The 22474-nt window shown below is 40.3% G+C and overlaps 1 protein-coding gene across 7 annotated transcripts in view; it reads left to right on the top strand.

Moving 5' to 3' along the window:
• The window catches only part of TPD52 (tumor protein D52), a 132501-nt gene that overhangs the window by 33197 nt on the left and 76830 nt on the right, over positions 1-22474 (top strand). For 3 of the 7 annotated variants that reach the window (XM_074883474.1, XM_074883460.1, XM_074883451.1), the window contains 3 exons: positions 4270-4311; positions 5675-5723; positions 6561-8031. In XM_074883474.1, coding sequence (XP_074739575.1) covers positions 4270-4311; positions 5675-5723; positions 6561-6677 — 208 coding nt within the window. In that variant the 3' untranslated portion in view covers positions 6678-8031. Of the gene's footprint in view, positions 1-4269; positions 4312-5674; positions 5724-6560; positions 8032-8943; positions 9137-22474 lie in introns of those variants that run through there. The other 4 variants (XM_074883469.1, XM_074883483.1, XM_074883498.1 and 1 more) reach the window with 3 other exon arrangements.

Genomic DNA, 22474 nt, shown 5'->3' with positions numbered 1-22474 from the left:
AATGCAAAGCTGAAGCTGTTTTAATGTCAGGGAAGATGTTTCTTCATGTTCACCTGGTAACTATCCCAGAACATGAAATCTTGAGCATACATAATAAATCAGCTAATCTCTTCCTTGTAAGAAAGGAATCTGTTAAAATGATTCTGCAAGTTTTTTTGTAAAGAGAAAGAATATGGTTTTGAGGTCAATGGCATGCAAAATTCCTCCTTCTCTTTGTCTGTACAGTGTTTGTGCCTTGACAGAGTAGAAGTTTTCCCTTTTTTGTGTCTGTTACAATGGCTGTTTAGCATTGTGACTCTAATCAAATTGCTAGTCTAAATGTAAAATAGTTTACGCATTCACTGTTCATAGTTTGTCTAGTGAAACAGTTCTTATCTTTGAGCTGATTACTTTAGCAGCTCCAGACACCGAGTATTTTAGTTACCCTGTCTGTACTGCCTTTTATCTGCCTAGTCTAAGCAAATACCCAATGTTAAGTTTTCAGCAGTTAAAATTCCTGTGTAGTAATTTCTGTCCATTGCCTCTCATCTCATCTGTGCACACCTCTGAATCTGGCTTCATCTTTTTTGTACTCTCCCACTAAGTAGCTAAAGACAGCAGTAGGATCTCTATAAAGATGTAGCAATCTAGCTCCCACAATACTAAGAGCAGTGCCCAGATGCTGTCAGAACCCAGACTGAAGGGAGCTCAGTTTGCTCAAGTATAAGAATAGCAGCCTGTCTGAAATACCTCCCCTTTAGCATCAGTAAGACAAAGGGAGCCTGGGTGATGTCTCTGTTGCTTTTGGATGCAGAGCTTGGCTGCTCACTGTTTACCTTTCTTCCTTAAGGCTATGGTGTTCCCTTACTAGTGTTAGACTATTGCATTTGACAAGGACAAGTACAGACTCATAGCTCTCTTTGGTTTCAGGAATTTAATATCTCAAAAGAAGAGTGTCCTAATTATTCAAGTTAGTGGCTAGGTGGCGTTGAGTACTCTCTGTCAGAAACTGGGCCACTGGGAGGGAATGTAGCAGGGGCAGAAGAGTCCACACCATTGGTGTGCTTACTGGGAAGAATAATGGCAATGGAAATTCAAGGTATTGTTATAAATTCAGGAGCAGCGGGGTTTAAAAACAAAAAGAAGTGGGAAGAATTAGTGCTGTTCAAGATCTTAGTTGCACTTAAACAAGAGAAACCTTCGAGTTTTTTGCTTTCATGAGGACCAAGTTCACTGGGGATTCAACCAGTGAATTCAGGTCCCGGGGTTATGTGACTGCTCCAGTGGTGTCTACTTTTAAGACTGCACAAATCTGAACTTTAGAAAGTTTTAGATGCCAAAGTTCTTTCCTGGAAATGAGAATTGATGGGCCTGATACTTGAACAAATACCGAATATGCAGGTGCATTTTTATTCTTAAACTCTTATATGGCTGCTTCATCATGGCTTTGCTTTTCTTGCACTGTTTTAGTTTAGGGAGTTCTCAGCTGTAATGTCATGATTTCTTCTGTGTTGGACTATTACCACATGTTCCATGCAGCAAACATCACATGCGGGTCTTCATTCTTGCACAGCAAAGTGATTTTGGAGGGAGTTGCGAAAGGGAGTAAGGCAGCTGGTGGAGCTGTGAACTTGAAAGTACTGAAATAGAGAGGAAGAGAGAGGATTGGTAGTGCAAAGTCAGTGTATTATTGCTTCCTTTTTGTGTTTATTTCCTCTGCTTTTTGTTTTGCTGAAAATGAACTGTTCCTTCTTAGGTTTTTCTTGAGACCTTTATTCTCGTTTTTAAGAAAGTCTTGAACTTTTGATGAGCTAGACATCCTTGTTGTAGGCAGCATCAGTATTATGTGCAAAACAGCAGTAGTACCAAGATGTAGCACTCTGCAAACTTCCTGAGCAATCATGACATTGCACTTGGCTCCTCTTGCTCTGCATCCATATTATGGAGCAGAAGTCCTCATCTTTGCTCTGTTCTGAGATTGCAGAATAACTTTCTCTGCTTGCTTTGGAAATCTGATATGATCATGGACTCCTAAGTATCATCGTATATCAGCTGGAAACCTAACTATTAACAAAAGCAACTAACTGGTGCTTGTGTACTCTTAAGCCCATGTCTTCCAGGCAGGGACTCTGGCATACCTCCTTGTGCATTTTCAAAATGCGAGGCAATGTAGTAGCTGTAAAAATAATTGAGTAAAGGATAAGAAAGCTTTTAATGCCATGCAAAATATGTGGAAGTCTGGAGAGCAACTTATTGTGCCTTTTCTGTTTTTATATTTTCTTAGAGCTAGGGGTTTGCTTGTGAGCATTGTAAAAAGGGCTTCTCTTCTTCAAACCGCCCAACTTGATGGCCTAGTTCAGCGAATGCTTTGATGTGGTATTCTGTCATTTGTGAAAAGAAATACAACTTCTCTTCTTTGTAAAGCTTTTCAAGGCTTAATCATGCTTCTTTGCACTACTTGAAGAATAGGTGATTTGAATTTAAAAAAAGATGACCTGCACTTAACTAATGCAGTTCTCCTGCAAACCAGATCATGCTGTGATAAAAGTACATACTATCTTATGGTGACATTTTACAAAATGGATACTGAGTATGCGGAAGTGTATTGTACAACAGCAAGTAAACCCTTCACAAATGTATGAAGAGTTCTTCCATTAAATGATCTCTATAAAATTAAACTAAACTTCCCTAGACACCTGTTAAAAGATCTGCAATACGCCATGGGTTGTTGCTTTTCTGTGTGAGCAGGTCTACAGATTGTAAATATGTATGGGGAAAAGAAAGTAACTTTCACCCTCATCAGCCTTAAACTTCATGCATGGAGCTACTTCTTGCAGTGTGAGGGCAAGTGGCCGAGCATGACTGGACAAAGAGAACTAGTTAGTATCAGCCTAGTTCTGTACAAAAACTTGGCACATAGCAAGTTCAGAACTTGTAGTAATCTGCATCACAGAGCTCCAGAAGACAATCAGCTTCTACGTGCTCTGGAAAAGCTTGTGGAAGCCAAACCATCCACGAAGGTGAAAAACAGCAGAAATGGGGTTGGGGAAAGGGATGTAACACAGCCACACGTTACTGACATGTCAGGACAGCATCTGGCCTTTGTGTATCTGATTCCCAGTACACTGTATCTACAAACCAGACTTCAGTTGTGCATCTGCTTTAAGGGACCCCAACCTCAAGGGAACTTTTTATGTGCGTAGGTTTTCTCCTAGCACTGTATATTCTACTGATGAGCCTCCCAAAGGAATCTCTTAGAACTCATTCTGCAATGAACACAGAACCTTTTTGCTGCTGTGAATGTATCTTCCATTGTACTGAAATACCAGTTGGAGTTCTGGAGGTGCATCAGATGTGAGAGGGGGGGTTTTTGTTTGTTTGGTTTTTATTTATTTCCTGTAGCAATTGCCTGAAAAGTATTCTCTTGAAAGACATCACAAAGCCCAGTCAAAATTTGACATTCCAAATATAGTTATGAAAAACTGTGATCATAATTTTTTCCAACTTAGTATTGTGGTATTTAACAAGAAACATTTAACATACAAATTAGTCAAGAGTAAACAGGGATTTTCTAGAATATGGAATAAATTAGATTCCAGATGGTCTTGAAGTTATTTGGGAGCTCCTTAATCTATATCTAGTCACCTTCTAGGAGTAGGTGTGTGGTGTCACTAAACAAACAGTAACTGTATAGCAACACTCAAAAGTTACAGAAATCCTCCATGAATTTTAGAACAGGGTTGAGACTAGGACTTTCTCCCTGCCCCCAGCATAAACCTGAGCTTGAATATAGATTGATGTGACTGCTCTTGCTAAATAATTTATATTGATGAGTAGATAATTTGTATTGATGAGTATGGAAATCTTACACTGAATTGAAATGGAAGCCTTCTGAATGTAGGAATAATTCTTTCAGTAGGAAGATCAGTTGACTGATAAGACTCTTGAGTGTTCACTTTCTACTTGATATTGTCAAAACTAAATGCAGCATAACTCATTGCTTGAGAAACTTAGCGAGTAGACAGACTGTTGCAGTGAAGCAGAATATGTACTAACAAGCATGGCACATGAATTTCTAAAAAGCAAAATAAGTTGTTGCAGCTTTTGCTCTGTTGTGCTTGTGTGTGTGCATGGCTAAGCAATTTAAAAAAGCAAAACCAAGCAGTTAGTGTATAAGACTGACTATTTACCAAAGATAGTATCCAGAAGTCAGCTCTCTAAGCCAATTTCTTCTCAGTCTATCACTTAAACTAACATATCGCTTTCTTTTTTCTTAATGCTGGCATTTAGTATACGCTCCATACAACATTCAATTAGCATGCCTATTATGAGGTAATGTATGCATAATCCAGCTGTTGGGTTTGTTTATTTTCATGTGTGGAATCAAGTCAAATTGAACTCAAGTCAATTAATGTAGATTTAAAACAACTAAAAAACCCACCCAAATTTGTAATGGATTTCCTGTACTAATATACAGGATAAAATTTGATTTATTTCTGCTTAATGGTGGTGGCTATCGCACATCTGGAATGTGACCAAGTGTACTTCCCTGCTGTTTGGAGAACTGTAACAACCTTTCCCTGCCTGTTAGAAATGTAATGCTACTAAATGATTCAAGCTTAAAAGGCAATAGCTTGGCATCTGTTTTAGAACAATGACAGTAAGTAAAAATACTGTGGTTTCACAGAAAGTCTCTTGCTGACTTGGAGTGCTTGCCTTTTCTCTCCCCTTGCTTGGCACTACGTCACTCCATCTCCTGAGACAGTCTGGTTTGAGATATGTATGTCACTGTGCTTTCCCAAATGAAAGAGTGCTGCTGAGTGTGGGTGACCTACACAAAGGGGGAAGGGAAGCTTAAGACCTCTTTTGAAAAAAAACCTCCTGTCTTTCATCTTCATAATTTGTTTTTGAATCTGCTATGAATCCTTAGTCCTGGTCCACTGAAGGTAAGCATTTTCCATCCTGCATGAAGGCAGAAGAGGTGTACGAGCTATTGCGCGAATTTGCAAATGGTAGTTGACAGCTAGGTGGAGCATTAAGCCACTCTTCTGACCCTAATAAATAATACATTGGCCCTCGGCATTGAAAATCCCAAGCTGTCTTGCTCTTGACATGCAGAATTTACCATTTGAAATTACAGCTGTCTCCAGCACGTAAAAAGGGGGAGTCTCCCTTAAATTTAACAGCAGAAAAATGCCACTGCGAACCATGTTTTGTTAACTGAACACATAGCCTATTAGATTAAACTAGTTTTCCTATAACAAGTGAAAAAACTCTGACAAGCTTTCTTCAGCAGTAATGTACTAGGCTAACCAGAAGTGGTGACTAAGCTTTTCTGAACAAATCCTTTAAGCCAGAAACCTGTTTGAAATCACTGGGAATAATAAACTAAACTTAAAATACTTGCTAGTTCTCCTTTCCTTGTAATGAAAGATCCTGTCGCTGAGCCTGGCAATGCTTAGTTGCCAAAGATACAAATGAGCTGCAACTTGAGTGTGTTTGAATTTTAGTTTTGTAGTACTTGGGGAGAGCCAGATCTAAACTATTTTTAGGCTACCTTTAAAATAAGAAAAGAGCCCCAGACAACCAAAACTCATGTTGACACTGGAAGAAGCAACTGTCTGCTTGTTTTCTGATATTTATAGACTAACCTGATATGTTTTTAATTTTGTGGTTCCTTTTTTTATTTTCCTAGAAATTCTCCTACTTTCAAATCCTTTGAGGAAAAAGTTGAAAACTTAAAGGTAAGCATTACTAAAACACCTTGGTGATTGTGGAACTGTGGATGTGGAGAAAAGACTGAAGTGGGCTCTGGGCAGCCTATTTTTTAGTTATTGGTAAACTCTTGAAGGTACTTAGATGACATCTTTTTAAGTACTGTGGAAATGGTTTCTCTGCCTAATGACTTGAGAATAAAAAATGGGCTTCCTGCACCTCTTCCAGGAGGATGCCTTTAATTAGAAGGACTAACAGCTAGTTAACCTGCACAAACAGCTAGTAGAACATGTAACTGGAACCAGATTGGACTGTTCTTGTGGACACACTGGGTTGGATGAGAAGCATGTAGGCAACAGCATGGGGAACTGGGCATTCCCTTGCAAACTAATTGACATTAACACTCCTGCCATCCCACAGGGTATATACCGTAGAGGGAACATTACCTGGAGAAAATAAAATAGTTGCCATGTTCCACTAAAGATCTCAGAAATTGCAGAGTTTTAACTCTGAATCTTTCCAAAGCCTAAATGGCTTGAAAGGCTGTGTGCCTATATCCATTTTTAACTAAGGGTGTGTCAACCTTCAGACTCCTTGGGAATCGGGGCTGCTTCATGCTTCGTGTATCTTGAAGTCAAAGGGAGACTGCTATGTTAATCTGCTGCTGATGATTTGTTTTCTGCATGATACTTAAAGACTTGTCTTTAGAGTATTGTGGAGGTAGCTCAGTCCTGGAAAAGCTGCTCTGCTGGAAAGGACTTACTAAGTTTAAGTTTACTCATGCAGAGGTACTGGTTTCATACAGTTAAACATTTTGGCGTGCCAAGTAACTGCACTTTTATGTTGAGGCTCTCTCTGTGTTCTAGTCTAAAGTTGGAGGAAGCAAACCTGCTGGGGGAGACTTTGGAGAAGTTCTCAACTCTGCTGCCAATGCCAGTGCCACAGAAACTATTGCAGAACAGACACAGGAGGAGACCCACTGAGATTCCTGCCTCTGTCCTGCTACCCACTGCCAGATGCTGCAAGCAAAAACTAAGCACACTTGTAACATTCTTTGCGCTCTTTCCACCAGATGTGCTTTTATTTAGCACGTAGCTGTTTTACCAGATTAACTGATACCAAGCTCGTTCATGGGTTCAAAATATTTTTGAAACTAAAATACACTGTTTGGGGTTTTGTGTGGGAAGGGGAATTTTTATGCCTTTCAAACATTTAAAGGACTTATCTGTAATTTGAAGGCAACCTTTAAAATATAGCAATGAGAAAAAACTTTTGAGAAGTTAATTATACTGTACATATACTGTGGATACATAATTTGTTTTGAATCTGTAACTACTGTTCAACTTAATCATTATGAATCTACTGCTGCTGCCAAACCGAAGCTTCACTCCCTTGTGATTATTTCAGTTAAGTGTTGCCTGCCCGGGACACTGGACTAGGAGGATCACTCCCAGCTAAAGAAAGGACTTCTGCTTCAGCAGGCTTTAAACAAGTTATTCGCAGCAGGATTATACATGGGTAGGAATGTACTGTCTTACAAGCATGTTCCTCATACAACAGGTGCGGATAGGGTAATACATAACATCTAAAACTTACTGATTTGTCTGTGGATTATCCACCTAGGAAACTTCTGACCGTGGCGAATGGAAGTGAGGTGCCTAGTAGTGCCGGTTTGGTTCAGTTACAATAACATTTTCAGTCTTGTTTTCTGTACATGATGTTAATGTGATAAGATACATTCTTCTGAACTTTTGATCAGTCATGAATAGATTCATGTTAATTCACACATGGTGGTGTCACACTTACACTAACAAAGCACAGACTGTAAGAATAAGCCTCAGCACAAAAGTGGTTCTTTTTCAGGCATCAGGAGAATTGCTCGCAAATGCTAATGTTTCCTTTGTAGGCTGACCATCGAAAACATCTACACTGTCTTATTTTTTTGATGTGTTAAAGGCCTGTGCCACTACACCCCTATTCCTGTTTAAGACCACAGAAATCTGTTTTAAGAGGTGCAGTGCCATGCCGCAGCATAGTTCTCTTACAAGATCTATTCTCCTACATGTTGCTCTATCTGATGTACTTTTCAAATTCTTGTGTTTTGTATGTTCTGGCACGTGGTGTGGGTATGGTTAGAACTTTCGGCAAGTGTTTCATCACCGTGCTTAGAACTGGAAGCAAGTTTCAAAACAGTTCTGTGAAATCCATGAAGCTTCAACTGCCATAGATGTCTGGAGGAAAAAAATGCTGGTTCCTGACAACGTTGTTAGCATGTCAGATGTAGTATATATGCTTAATTACATGTGAGAAGCTTAATAAAAATCTGTATGTAAGGAATGTATTGTCCTGTGAATATGGAGGGTTATATGTGTAAGGAATTTTTATTTCTAATGGAAACAAGTCCTTTAAGTTTGGTTTCAAAGTAGTGCTGGTATCTATTACAGTCCTAAGGCCAATCTTCATGGATGAGCTTGGCACTTCTAGAGAAGACTAGGCCTGGGTTGACTTCAAATGCCTTACATCAAATTAAACTGCCCTGATTACATTGGGAAGTTGAGAAAATGGGTTGAGATGTACCCTCAGCCTCTGGCAGCTCCACCTTAACAAGGGAATAGAGAAGGGAGTAACACAGGGAGTGCAACTCTTTCTTTATAGGGTCAGTATGGTCCTTGTTCTACGAGGGTCATTTAGTGCAGACTTGGGCTTTCTGGTTTATGAAGGTGTTTTTTTTGGGGGGGGGTTTTTTTGGTTTTTTTTTTTTAAAGCCAAGTGTCTACATTGTTGGATCTGTAACGTATTACAGGGAGGTTTGCAGGTGCAGCCCCACATAAGCTTCGGCTGCATTTTCCTCCGCATTTCCCGAGTGCAAATAGCCTTAGGGTGGCTCTTGCAATTGAAGTTTTACTGTCAGGGGTGTGCGTGTTCCTGTCGCAGCCGGCATCCGTTTCCCGGTCCCCGAGGCAGCCCTGCCGCCGGTTCTAGTCTCAGCCTGCCCGACCGGCTCCTCAAGCCGCGGGGCAGCCGAGCGGCTGCTCGCCCTTTCGCTGGGCACACGGCGGTTACGAGCCACCCCGCCTCGGGCTTGCCCCGGCGGGAGACCGGCGGAGAGAGGGGGCCGTGCCGGGCCCCCCAGGGCCGCTCAGCCAAGATGGCGGCCGCCCTGCCTCAGCCGAGCCCGTGCGCTTGCGCTCGCCACGCGCCGGTGCCCCGGGCGTAGCGCGGGGTCAGAGTTCACGCTCCGCCCCCCACGCGGACAGTCATGGCGGCGCCGAGCTGGGCCCTTGCGGCCTCCTGGGCGGGGGTTCGGCCGTGGTGGCGGCCGCTGCCGCTGGTGAGGTGGTGCAGCGGTGCCTCGCCGGCGGGAGCCCCGATTGCTGGGACCCTCCCGCAGCAGACGGAGGAGCGGCCGGGCATCGGTATCACGGCCACCGGCCCCCAGCAGGTGAGGGCGCGGCGGGGGGGCCGGGCCGGACCGGGCCGGGGCAGTGTCCGGGGGCGGTCCTGGCCCGGCTGTCTCGGCAGGGCCGCCCCTGCAGTGCGTCCTCTCGGGCTGCTACTGCCCTCTTCTGCCTCTTGGGGTGCAGGCGGCCTGCTTCCCTCTGGCTTCGCTTTACCTTCTTGAAATACCGACTGCGTACGCAGCCCTTCTGTCTGCGCACCTGGCTGGTTTCGCCTGTTTGTTTCTCATATCATCGCTTCACCCTGCGTAGTGAATATCCTACAGAAATGCGGGCAGTTTTTGCACTTTTTTTTTAACATGCTCCTACAAAAATCTAATATAGGTGTGTAGAATGCAAGGTACAGCTCTGTGGGCAAAACTGTATTCTGGCTTTTACAGGCAGGCAGGGAGGATGTGGAAAATTTTTAATTAAGTTTAGCAGGTGAGGTCAAATACCTGTTAGGCCAGTACCCTGGAGACTTTTAGTGGAAATATGAAGGCTGGTATGAATGAAACGTGTGTGCAAAGGTGTCAAAAGAAACAGCAGGGCAGGGGTTGAAAGAATAGTATATATTACTGTGAAAAAACAGAGCACAAGACTTCTGGGGAGTGGCTGAGGGATCTGGGGTTGTTTAGCCTGGAGAAAAGGAGGCTCAGGGGAGACCTCATCACCCTCTACAACTACCTGAAAGGAGGTTGTAGCGAGGTGTGTCTTAGTCTCTTCTCCCAAGTAACAAGTGATAGAACAAAAGGAAATGGCCTCAAGTTGCACCAGGGAAGGTTTATAGTGGATATTAGGAAAAATTTCTTCACCAGAAGGATTGTCAAGCACTGGAACAGGCTCCCCAGGGAAGTGGTTGAGTCATCATCCCTGGAGGTATTTAAAAGACATGTAGATGTGGCGCTCAGGGACATGGTTTAGTGGTGGACTTGGCAGTGTTGGGTTAACGGTTGGACTCCATGGTCTTAAAGGTCTTTCCCAACCTAAATGATTCTATGATGCTGTTCTTGGGAGTAAAATTGAGGATCATTACCTTCTTGTGAAGGCCTGCACTCTGATAAGCCCGGGACACAGATGGTTTGTCAAAAGCAGACCCTGATTCCGAACAACATGAGGAGGGTGACAGGCTTGTATCATATCTTATGTGCCCTTAGTTTTCCTGTTACTCCACCATGGAAACAAGCATGGAGAGAGAGATCATGAGCAGCAGTCTGCTATTTATTGATTTTGCAGTGAGATTCTAGAGCAAAGGACCACCCTGTAAACAGCTGTTGATTCCTGAAGGGTATAAAAAATTTGTGCAAAAGCTGGTTCATCATTGCTAAACAGGAGGAATCTCAAGAGATGATGTGAGGCCTTGATAGCTGGTGTCTTTTGTCCTTGGTGTTGCACCCAAATAATCATGCCCAGACCACTTTGGTACACACTGCTACTGGTGAGTCTGTGGGTATGAGAATGTGAGTGAATGAAACTTGTGAAAGAATTAGTGTGAGTGGGTAAAACACATATAGAGCTTTTCCTGCTCATGTCCCAATACCTGACCTGATATCCCAACAATGTAAACTGCTGGTTCTGTGTCATTTTCTTGAAATCACATTTTTACCAATTTTAACTGATTTTTGATTGCTAGGAAGTGTTTTATTTGGTAAATAAACTTTCTACAGCTGGGAGGAGCCCTGATGCTAGTGTGGCATAAAGCTGAGTTATACTTACGTACTGAATGCTGCTGAAAAAACTCAAAGCATTAGAAGACCTTTTGAGAAAATCCTTTGAAGGGGGGCAACATGCTGTCCTCAGGAGACGGTGTGGTGGTGTTAGCTGCAGTCCCTTTCTGGGGTGCTGTGTATCTGCAGGATCTGCTCTTTCAAACGGGAGGAATGTGGTTCTGCTCATCCCTTACCTGAGCCGCATCCAGAGGAGGGCTTTGTTCCTTATCTCTGCTGGCAAACTGACAGGTACAAAGCACTGCCTGGCTTTTGTGTACTTACACCCTGTAAGAGCACAGCAATGTTATTTGGGTCCTTAGTGTTTATGTTTCTTTAGGGGTGGGGGGAGAGGTTTGGGGATGTTTCTGTACTGGTTTCCTATGTCAGTTGTTTTTCCCTCATTTTTGACACTGGATGAATGCTGTGATAATTTGGTAGGCAGTGCCTTATTGTAGGCAGATGTCAGGAAACTTGATAAATGGATGTGTTGACACGTGTTTGTCTAAGATGATTCAAAAAGCATGATGATATTTTTCCTAGGTAGCTTTTTAAGTTTTTTGGGCACAGTACCAAATGTGTACTGCTGGCCTTGCTTCACATTTGCCTGCTGTGTTGGTAATTTCTTAGGGTTTTGTGTTTTATTTTTCACCTTTAGTTTACAGTTCTGTTGTTACTGTTTTGCAAATATTGAAACTTATAGAGAGGGCACTTAAATGTTGATTAAAATTGGTAAAATGTTAGCAACTTGATAAGCAAAATATTCTCATAAACCCACATGATGTTTACCTTTGCCTACAGCAGACAACTTTTTTCTGCTTTTCCTTCTGCATTTTTACAATGTCTCAGTTTTGCATTCAATACTGAACAAAATAAAAGACAAGTTTAATGTTCTTTTATTCTCTGTGGAATTGCTTAAACAAATCTTTCAGAAGGACAGGAAATGCTTTAGGTGTTACCTTTATTTGCAGATTGAAGCTGCCTGCCTAGCAAAATAGGAAACCTTGCCTTTTAGGAAGGAGGTGGTGATTTTTGTTGATATGGGTAGAGAAGTGGTTGTTGAGCTATGTTCATAGCTGAGTTACGAATGTTTGAAGAAAACGTAAGAATGTAGTAGCTAATTAAGAATAAATAGTATATTTTCCTGCGCTGTGAACTATAAATAGTCAAAAAAATGTTTTTAAAAAATGAGTGATGCCATTTGCAAATACATTTTTTGGTAGAAATGGGTTATTGCTGTGTTAGCTTTGCTAGCGGTCTGCATTATGAGTCACAGCATGATAAAATTTCTCTGTTGGTACCTTTTTACTTTATAGTGACGGGGTACAAACCATCGGGCGCACGTCAGAGATCAGTGATGTAAGCAGAAATGTGGTCTTTGTTGAGAAGCAGAGATGTGCCGGCTCTTTCTCGCTAGGCCAGACTGCGGGTCCTGCCGAGGCAGCAGGGCAGCGACCTGCGCTCGGGTTTAGCTGAACCTTCGCGCGCGGCACAGCAGAGGGCATTGCTCCTTTCTAGATGTCGCAGGGAAAGTAGCACGTTTCAGGAATTTCCTATTTAGTTCCTTGAATACCGTGTTTTAAGGGAAAGCGTTTATTAAGAAGGAACGTAACTGACTAAAATTGAGATGGAAGGGACTGGATTGGTATCAGTATGTCTCAACTGATTTCTTAAATAGAGAGAATAGAAATTATTCTTCCAAAATTATATATATTTTTACATTTGCTTGGTCAGCCATAGGTTCTTTCCTGAAAGGATTCAGAAATTTGAAGAGGATGTCCATGTATTTAAATTTCTTGTCACTATTTTAAAAAATGAAATACCAGCAATCATCAAGAGAAGAAAAAAACCCCTATTTTAATAGGTGGCATAGAGAGTTGCTTAATGTACTTATGTTTTAGGGGAGGGATTAAAAGCTAGACCAGAAAACTGAGAATTTTAAAGGAATATATTACACTTCTGTTCTGAAAGCTGCATGGATATTGTTTATAAAGGATGTGTATCTGTCTTGCTTATGCAGTATCTTGCCAACCTCTGTTTAAAATAATGTGTAACACTGGATATTTTGAAATCAAGTGTTATAAAAAAAGCAGAATTATTTTTAATGTCATTATTGATGGGAAATACTATCTTCCCACCTAAGTTAACATTTAGAAGATGATTTTACTGAAGTTGCAGTTATTTGAGAACAAAAATACTTACATTTAGTGCAGTTTCCACTTGTAATTTTTATAGTGTAATATTTTTAGGACACCTATAATCTTTGTGTGCATGGAGTGCTTTTCCAGTGTTAATGAATAACTTAAGAACATCTTTGATCTGATTACAAATGTAGCAGCATTTTATAAAACCTATATGCCAAGCACAGAGATTACTCTTTTAGGTAGATTACCTTCTGGCCAACATTCAAGTACTGGAACTGCTGACTAACTGAGAGCAGGACTTGGCAGTTGTGGGATTTGTGGGAGCAGGAATGAGTTTTCTTTACCTGGAAGTTTCTCTTGACTTACTTTGCCAGCTTATATGGCTGTGTTTGAAAAACTTGGGTTATATCTGCTCCTGCTACGCTGTGAACACATCCTGGTGCTTTCAGGTTTGTGCTAAATAAAGGCTGTATCGCAGGCTTCTCAGCATCCTCTTAGCTGTGTCTGCTCGAAACGCTGGTTTGCATTACAGTGGGAATGACTCTGTCCTTCTTTTGACCTCTGTGAAGGAGCAGTTCTAGCCTGTGAATGCTCTGGCTGAGGTGCCAAAACTTGGCTCTTCTGACTTGGGTTTGCCCCAGCTGTGAGCACAGCTGGGTCTGTTGGATGACCTGCTTTGCATATGACAGAAGTGCTTGCATGACAGGATTTTGTAAAACTCACACGGTGTTGGAGCAACACTCTCTGAAGTAGACAGGACTTCTAATATTGTTGTTGGATGGCATAGGAATGATGCATGCAGCCCCTTTGGAGGACATAATTATAGTACAGTAAAATTGTACACAGCTGTGATAGGCAGTGGTGACTCAAGAACACGAATTTGTGTGGGAAGGCCCTGAACACCTTGCACAGCTCTGTCCCTGGTTGGCATGAGGAGGAGCAGCAGGTTGCAGCTGTCTTCGGGAACTCGCTCCTTCAGATAGCTCTGGGTTGGCGAGTGATCGCTTTGGCATTGCTGGAGGTCCATTAGTGGTAGGAGTATGTGATACGCCTTGGACGACTGTGTGTCAGAGTGGAATCCCAAAATTCACACTGTCTTGGGACTACCAGGATCATGGAGAAAAGGAAGTGAATGCCAGCTACCTACTCTTGATCGGATACATGTGAGCTCTCTGGAAGAAGGTGCATGGACCCATCATGTAAAGGTTAAACAGGAATTGAAATCCTTTCTAGTGTTTTTTGTTATCAACAAGATATTTACATCCACTGTTGCTGTGGGAGATCCCAGTTACTCTTCTACTATGACTACTGAAACAGCATCCCATCCTCCAGGAGCCTGGGAAAAAAAGCCTGGAAGGGGAAGGGTGGTAATAAGTGGAGAAATTGTCAGGCTGAAGATAAGACAGTGCTGTTGTGTGGGACTGCCAGTGTCCCCTTTCAGCATGGCGATCCCATACGACAACCTAAAATGCGAGGACACAAACATGTAATTGCTCAGAGAAATGGTGCAGAGTTCTGTCTAAGCAATGTAGCTGCACAGGCAGATGCTAGGCTGTTCTTAGGACTGTGTGTGCTCATCTGGTATGATTTTCTTTTTGGCATAATCCATGCAGTAGGTTCTCCCACTTTCCCTGATTTCTGGGGAGTTAACACTGGAGAGTTAACACTGGAGAGTTAGACACTTCAGGTGTTCTGTGAGCTGTTTCGGTGTACTCACACCAGCAGGTGACCTGGTGGTCGTGTGTTCCTCGGGGTGGCTGGCAGCATGTTAGCTGGATGGGAATCTTACTGTTGAGAGAGCCGATCCCACCTCATTTAGGAACTGGTGCAGGCCCAGAGGAGGAGTCTGTATGAATTGGAGGTAGCTGGGAGGAACGTGAAAAGCCATGGACGTAGAGGTTCAGGGCATTGTAGGAATCGTGTCTTGGTTCCTGTTTTTTTTCATCTCTTTTCCATATATTACGTGAACTAGTAAACCTATTTAGATAACTATAAGTGATCTGAATTTGTTTCCTTTCCTGTTACTGATGAAGAAATTGAAATAAGACTTGGCTTTCCTTTTACTCCTTTAAGCAGATCATCAATGAGCTTTCGTCTGTACTGTTGTCTACACTTCTTTGTTTTTATCTGTTCTTCCTCTCCACCTCTCTGAAAGCTTTGTTTTGTTAATCTTGTGTTGATATCATTGCAGTGTTCTGATTTCTTGCTATAAAATAATCCTTGAAAGAAAGATACACTTCACGTTTTAAATTATATATAGAAGTTATGTAAATGCAAGAAAAATGAACAGCTTTATTGTGACCAAATTGTGTACTATTTTATGTTATGAAATAAATTCTTAGCTCAGCGTTGTTTAGCAAATGCTGCTTCTGGCTAGTCAACAGCATATTTTCAAAGCTGCACTTGAAATTCTTTATGGAAGTCTTTTTGCAGTCTCTGCACTGTGTATCCAATCAAAACGTGAAGATAACTGAAAACCTTCCTTTTACTACAAACACAAAGAAGTTGGTATTGAGTCAATCGGTGCATCAGATTGTACATTTATAAGATTTGTTGGATAAGCCTTGGTGGTTTGGGTAGCATTATAGCATGTTAGCCCTATGTCTTTGCTGCTTTCTGGTATTATAAATGGACAATTGATTAATGAAGTTTCAAAAAAGGGTCTAGAAGCAGCTGTAGATACTTAATTTTCTTGATACAGCTGTGATGTCCTTCCCTATCCCAGATGTACTTTATTGTTTCATGATATTCCTCCTAAGCACAGTTGCATAAAGTGACAGGAAAAAGAAGTATAGTTTTAAATTTTAGTCGTGTGTTGCTGTATATAAAAAAATTCAGGCTCAAACAAAATAGAGTATACCTTTGGCTGTTCTGATAAGGGAAAGGTATAGCCATAATTGACTAAAAAAATCACCTGTCTTTGGATTTACTATGATAGCGCAGTATTTGTTGTTGGACTTATGAAGTTAGTCTGTTAATTGAAAAGAAAATACATTTGTTTTATGAACAGTATTGCCACATTTGATTTAGCAGCATGTAATAAGACATTGGTAACTTATTTTGCAGAGTATTCTGAATAATTACGCTCTTTCATGAGTTTGACAAACAGTTCATGTAGTGCATCTTGATGATAAGTCTAAGTGAGATCCATCTTCAAATAGAAACAAGCTACAGATAGCCTTAACAACAACAGAAAGAGATTTCTAGACAACAAAGAAGTTTTTGATATTAAAAGTGCAACTTGGTAAAACCTGTTGAATATTATGCACAGCATACAAATCCTATTCCTGTGATCTTTTTTTTTTTTTTTTGAGATCTGCATGATCCAACTTGAAAAATGTAATTATGAGAGACAAAGATTGTTTTCACCATGGTATTTTACTGGTTAAGTATTACATGTATTTGGTTAATTGTTATTTGCATCTCTTTTAAAAATGTGCTTAGTTCACAATATTACATTGTTTGTTATTATGAGGACAATATATATACAAATATATACATACAAGTATATTATGTGTTCTCTGCACAGATGAGATACTTTTAATTAGAAGTTATTCTGTATGCAAAAATAAAATTAGGTTTGGAATATACTCTATTATTCAGTCAGCATTGCAATGAGTACTAAAATATGGAGCTTGATGGAAGGATGTTGATGAACATAAACTGATATCAAGTAGTGTGTGATAAATCTTCCATTGTTTTTGAAATGCAGGTGTAATCCTTTTCTAATCTGTGATCAAAATATAATTTAAAAGACTTTTTTAAAAAGTGTAATTTCAGTAAGTGAAGTTGGCTTAAAATTTGTGTGTGTAGCCAGGCAAAATCTTCCAATGCTCTTTGCCAAGTATGTTAACTATTACTCTTATAACTTCCTATAACTATGTTTGTTTCCCTTTGGCTAATATTATGAAATATGAATAGTCCTATTCTTAGTAAAACCGAGGTTTAGTCCTTTTCATATTTTTTCTTTTCGGGATGAGAAAGGTTGGTAAATAGGACCTGTGACTTGGACAAAATGACGATATTCTTCACTGAAAATCAGTTATTTCTGCATTACATGCATTTCGAAATAGCTTTGTAGATATTTTTGTGTAGTACCGCTTTCTTAATTAGTCACAGTTCTTCCTAGGTGGAAGTCAGTGAAGCAATACAGTTCTTACAGATTTTCTTTAGGAGTTATGTGCCAGAAGATTCTGTTGCTTACATAGGATGTTGGAAAAATGGTATCTGTATTGTTGAAAGTATAACATGTACTTATGTAACTGAAGATAAAACAGTTGATTTTTAGGATGGAAAGGATCACTGTAGCCAACTAGACTGACTTCGACTGACATAAGGCACTAAACTTCAGCCAGAGAGTCTTGCACTTACCCCAGCAAGCATGTCTTTCAGATAAATTTGTGGACTTAAAAATAAATACCCTCTACTCTGCTCTCGCAAGACACCATGTGGAGTACTTCATCCAATTCCGGGATCCCCAGTACAAGAAAGACAGAGCAGGTCCAGAGGAGGGTCACGAAAATGATCAGAGGGCTGAAACACTTCTCCTATGAAGACGGGCTGAGAGAGTTGGGGTGGTTCAGCCTGGAGAAAAGAGGACTCTGGGGAGACCTTGTTGTGGCCTTTCAATACTTAGAGGGCTTGTAAAAAGTCTCTCTCCATCTTTCTTAGCAGGGCCTGTAGTGATGGGACAAGGGGCAATGGTTTTAAACTGAAGGAGGGTGGATTTAGGTTGGACAGAAGGAAGAATGATGAAGGGTGGTGAGATGCTGGAACAGGTTGCCCAGAGAAGTTGTGGATGCTCCCATTATTGGAAATATTCAAGGTTGGGTTGGATGGGGCTTTGAGCAACCTGATCTAGTGGAAGGTGTCCCTGCCCATGGCAGGGGGGTTGGAATAGATGATCTCTAAAGGTTCCTTCCAACCCAAACCTTTCTAGGAAAAGAGTGTCAGTCATAATATGTGCATGTAAGAAAGCAACATCAGAGTTTCTATTCCAGTATTACTTTTGGTGTTTTCTGCCTTATGAGGGCAGCTTGGATAACCACTTAGTGTAACTATCTAAATGGGATTTCCTAGAGGCTTTTTTCAGTATTATTGTAGTTTACTTAGGATTAAATTGAAAAATAAAGTAAGATATTCTTCATTTTCCGGGACTTACAGCTCAGCTGGTTTCAAATGGATTGGCAAGAGCAGCTTTAAGTTCTCTGATTTACAATTGAGGCTTAAAATACTGTCTGATTAGTTTGTTCAGGCTGCATAGAAGGCTTACGGAGTAAATCATGCTCTCTCAGATGTTCCACAGGGGAGAGGGTGCTCTTCTTCAGAGACTTCAAGTCAGGTGTGCTCCCAAGTCACGGTGGGATACTGAGACTTCTGGCACATTGTATGCAGCAAAGTCACTGCCAGATTTTACCTTCAAGTTAGCAGTGAGTATGAAGATACCTTTGCTTCTGTACCTATGCTCCTTAAAGCCTAATCCTGCAGTATTTAAAAAAATAAGTCAGAGTTTTAATGAAGAACCCTTTACAAAATACTATTAGACTTGCACAGTAAATTAGTCGCAAAAAATCCTAATATCTACAGTGTAATTTAAATGATGCTTTGCCAAAACACTTAGTCACTGCTTCTCACCAAGGCATGGTTAAATGCCTGTTTTCAGCATTTTACTTGCAGCCTTTTTGGCTGAAGAATTTTGTTTGTTGTGATTTCTAAAATAAAACAACATTTCTTCACTGTGCTGAGGAGAATGTATGTTCCTCTTTTGGTTGAAACAGCAGAAGTTTGCTTTGCTTTCTGGCGGTTCTTTGTAGTTTTAAGGTTGTGATGGAAAACAACACTGGACAATTAAAACCCTAAGTATGCAAGGTTTTTGAAAGTTAATAAAGATTTAATAAAGGTGAGAATAAAAAATATAGTAGTCAGTTTCCTTCATCCTCTTCTAGACAAAAAGAGCTGTTTTCCTTTGCTTTTTCCAGTCATAAAATGTGAGTTTTTTCCCTCCAAAGTTTAAAGTTTTGGAGGAAGAGCTTTCAGTGCTCACTGTGCTCTTCTTGGATACAGGTTTTGTAGTACCATATTGTATTAAAAAGGGATTCTGTTTTCTTCTCCCCTCTTCTGCTTTCTTCAAAACTTGTTTTAGAAAGATGGGTACAGAGGCTATTTATGTTTATTCCGAAACTGTATAATTGGGGTTTGCTTGCTGCCATTGAAGGTGCAATTCAAATCATTACTTATCTATGGGCAGAAATTAGTGAATATTGTATCTGCTGGAATTTTTAATTATACTGATATTTTTTCTACTGGACTGTAGATATTAAATAATATTAGAATATATTAGAATCCTTACAACTAAAATAATTCCCTCAAAGAATTCAGGTCATCATAGTGTAAGCTGGTGTGCAAGTGCTGTCTTTACAGAAATTTGGCCTTGCAGCAATCTTTGCATAGGAAGTGATTCATATGAAGCTTTTTATAAATATCTTCTTGCTTACTAGCAGGGAAGCCTCTAGTTTGTTCCTTGACTGCTTGCAGAGCTCTCCTTTGTGACTTTGCAGTCATTAATCTTAGATTTTTCCCTAAATCACTGCTTTTATTTCTGCTTTGAATCACGAATCCTCCTTTTATGCTTTCTCTTTGGACTATTTTCCTTCAGTAGTTTTATTAAATAACACAAATCTTGCTTTTGTTTCAGCTTTATACTGTAGTTAATCTTCAAAACCCTTTGTTAGCCAGAAGTTTATATTAGTTCTTCACTTTTATCTGTTTGTATGGAATAAAATGGAAAAAGTATCTTGTTTAAAGGAAACTGGGCAACCACAAAGACCAGGAAGATCTCTTCAATTTGTGTTGTAAATTGAATCTGTTGGGAAACAGTATGAACTTCAGTTGTTTGATATTTTTTTAATAGAACAAAACCTCAGGCCACTAAGTGTGGAGGAAAAAGAGCTGTATTCTGGTGGGGAAAAATGCAAAACAGACAGTGGACTTTAAAAGAACAAATTCTGAGTTCATGCTGTCTTTGATTATAACTGTGTGCTGTAAGTGGGATGATGTTTTGCTGTTACTTATGAGCATTAGTAGGTGAATTTTGTGACAGTTGTATTTTATTACTTGTATACGAGCTAAAAGTTGTGTCCTAGTTTGAATTATGCAGAGCTGTATAAGAATAATCTTCCCATTTTCTACTATAATTTCACATGTCTGCTTTATCTGTAAACGTTTGGGTTTTTCAGATAACAACATTTGAATATTTGCCTTGGTACATATAGCAGAATTAAACACTAGGCTTCAAAAAAAGACTAAAATAGCCTTGTACATCTTTTAGTTACTGGAGCCAAGCTGGTGTCTGTGGTATGTATTCTTGATATCTATATTAGCTAGCAGTTTGCAAATTGTCCTCTTTAATACTACTTGAGATGAATGCTGTTTGCAAATAAGAGGTTAACAAGTAATTTGGTATTTTTGGAAAATGTCTCTTTTTCAAATGATAGCGTGGAGATGGAGAAGAGAAGGTATGTTGTACTGAAGAGATGATTTGTGTCTTTGTATTACTATTCACATGAAAGTCCAAATGATGCTCCAGAGTCATATTTCATCTTGGACTTCTCATTTCTCCCAGTATTACAAAATATAAGCAAATCATGTGCTGTATATGACAAGTACAAGTATTTGTCAGATTTTGGTGGGGTTTTTTTATTGTTTACATATCTGTTGATAACAAATAAGTAGGTAAACCCCTGGCCTGCAGAGCTATAGCATGTGTTGTCTGAAAAAATAACGGTAGGCACAAGCCTTCTGCAAAGGAGTAGGATGCATAATACTGTAGCTAGTGCTATATATTGAGGTGATTACTGATGGTGTTTTCTTCATCTTGCGATGTTTGTAAACCGTGGGGCAGGATTTAAAACATTTGAAGGAAGAAGAACAATTCTGTGTCAGCCTGTCATTTTTGCAGCACCCAGCACTTGGCCTTATTGAAGCTCATACAGTTGGCCTTAGCCCATCACTCCAGCCTGTCCAGATCTCTCTGCAGAGCCTCCCTACCCTCGAGCAGATCAACACTCCCACCCAACTTGGTGTCATCTGCAAACTTACTGAGGGTACACTTGATCCCCTCGTCTAGATCATCAATAAAGATGTTAAACAGGAGTGGCCCCAAAACCGAGCCCTGGGGGACACCACTCGTGACCGGCTGCCAACTGGATTTAACTCCGTTCACCACAACTCTTTGGGCCCGGCCATCCAGCCAGTTCTTTACCCAGCAAAGCGTGTGCCCATCCAAGCCTCGAGCAGCCAGTTTTGCCAGGAGAATGCTGTGGGAAACGGTGTCAAAGGCCTTACTAAAGTCAAGGTAGACAACATCCATGTACGGTGGAATGAGCCTGAAGATGCAAGACTGGGTTGTTTTTTAAGAGGTCTAGATTAGGCACTTAGTAGAGCTTGACAGTATTTTAGAGTAAATGAGTAATAAATGTTAGTGTCAGCTCTTAATTTTTAATTTTTTTTTTTCTAAATTTTTGTTTTCTACTAATACAGGAAGCAGAGCTTTTGCTTTGAGAAAGCTCTAAAATCACTGATTACTGCTAGGCACAAAGTTGTGAAGGTGTTCAAAGTTAGAGGTATAGGACGTACTTGAACTTATTTGGTGAAGAGGAGACTGAGAGCTGTACATCTCTGAGATGAGTTAAAGTCACGAGGCCTATAATTTGAGTGATTATATTCTGAGACTGGAATAAGATATAATGAACTTCTCAATAAAGAGTCATCAGTATTAGACCGAATAGTTTAATGTATGAAAAGAAGGCAGCACCCAGAGAAATTACTTCCAACTGTAATTGCTTGTATGCTTGTGTGTTGGAATTTTGGTCACTGTAGTCATATATCAGTCCTCTCAGCACTCCTCCTGAGCCTTCACCCTTGTTTCTTGGAAGAGCTTCAGTGTGCAGGGAAACCATGGTGGTGAAAACAAAGCTCGATGCTTGTTTTTTGATAAATTTGGGAGTTGGCAATGCTTGTTTTGCTGCTTCTGGATGGAAGGCCATTAACTCGTGAATGTCAGGTTTTGTGGTATACTGTCTGGTCCTGTTGCCTTTAAGGCGATATCCTTCTGCACAATGAAGTTTTGACTTAAATGGAGTTTGTTGCATTCATTTGAGTAAAAACCAGTGAAAGTACACCAGAGAGGAATTTGGTGAATGAACTGCGTGAATCACTATGACCTGTTACCTTAGTAATGCCTACAATGACTTTTAAAAAATTCCTGAGATTTAGGTTTATATCTAAGCAACAGTAGACACTTTTAATAGTTAGAAGGTGTGGAAACTTAAGGTCTGATGGGCTAGTAGATAGTGAAATTTTTGTAGGTTGCTGGTTGAAATAAGTGCCTTATCAAATATACTTAGTCACAGAGTAGCTCAAAGTATTGGGTTTTGTTTTAATACTCTTTATAGCAGGGTCAGTCTTGTCTCTTTCCTAAATAAAATAATACCTG

The sequence above is a fragment of the Strix uralensis genome, chromosome 1 (genome assembly GCF_047716275.1).
Source record: "Strix uralensis isolate ZFMK-TIS-50842 chromosome 1, bStrUra1, whole genome shotgun sequence".
Classification (NCBI taxonomy): Eukaryota; Metazoa; Chordata; class Aves; order Strigiformes; family Strigidae; genus Strix; species Strix uralensis.
Note: the sequence above shows the minus strand (reverse complement) of the source record. Positions and strands in the feature narration are given on the sequence as shown.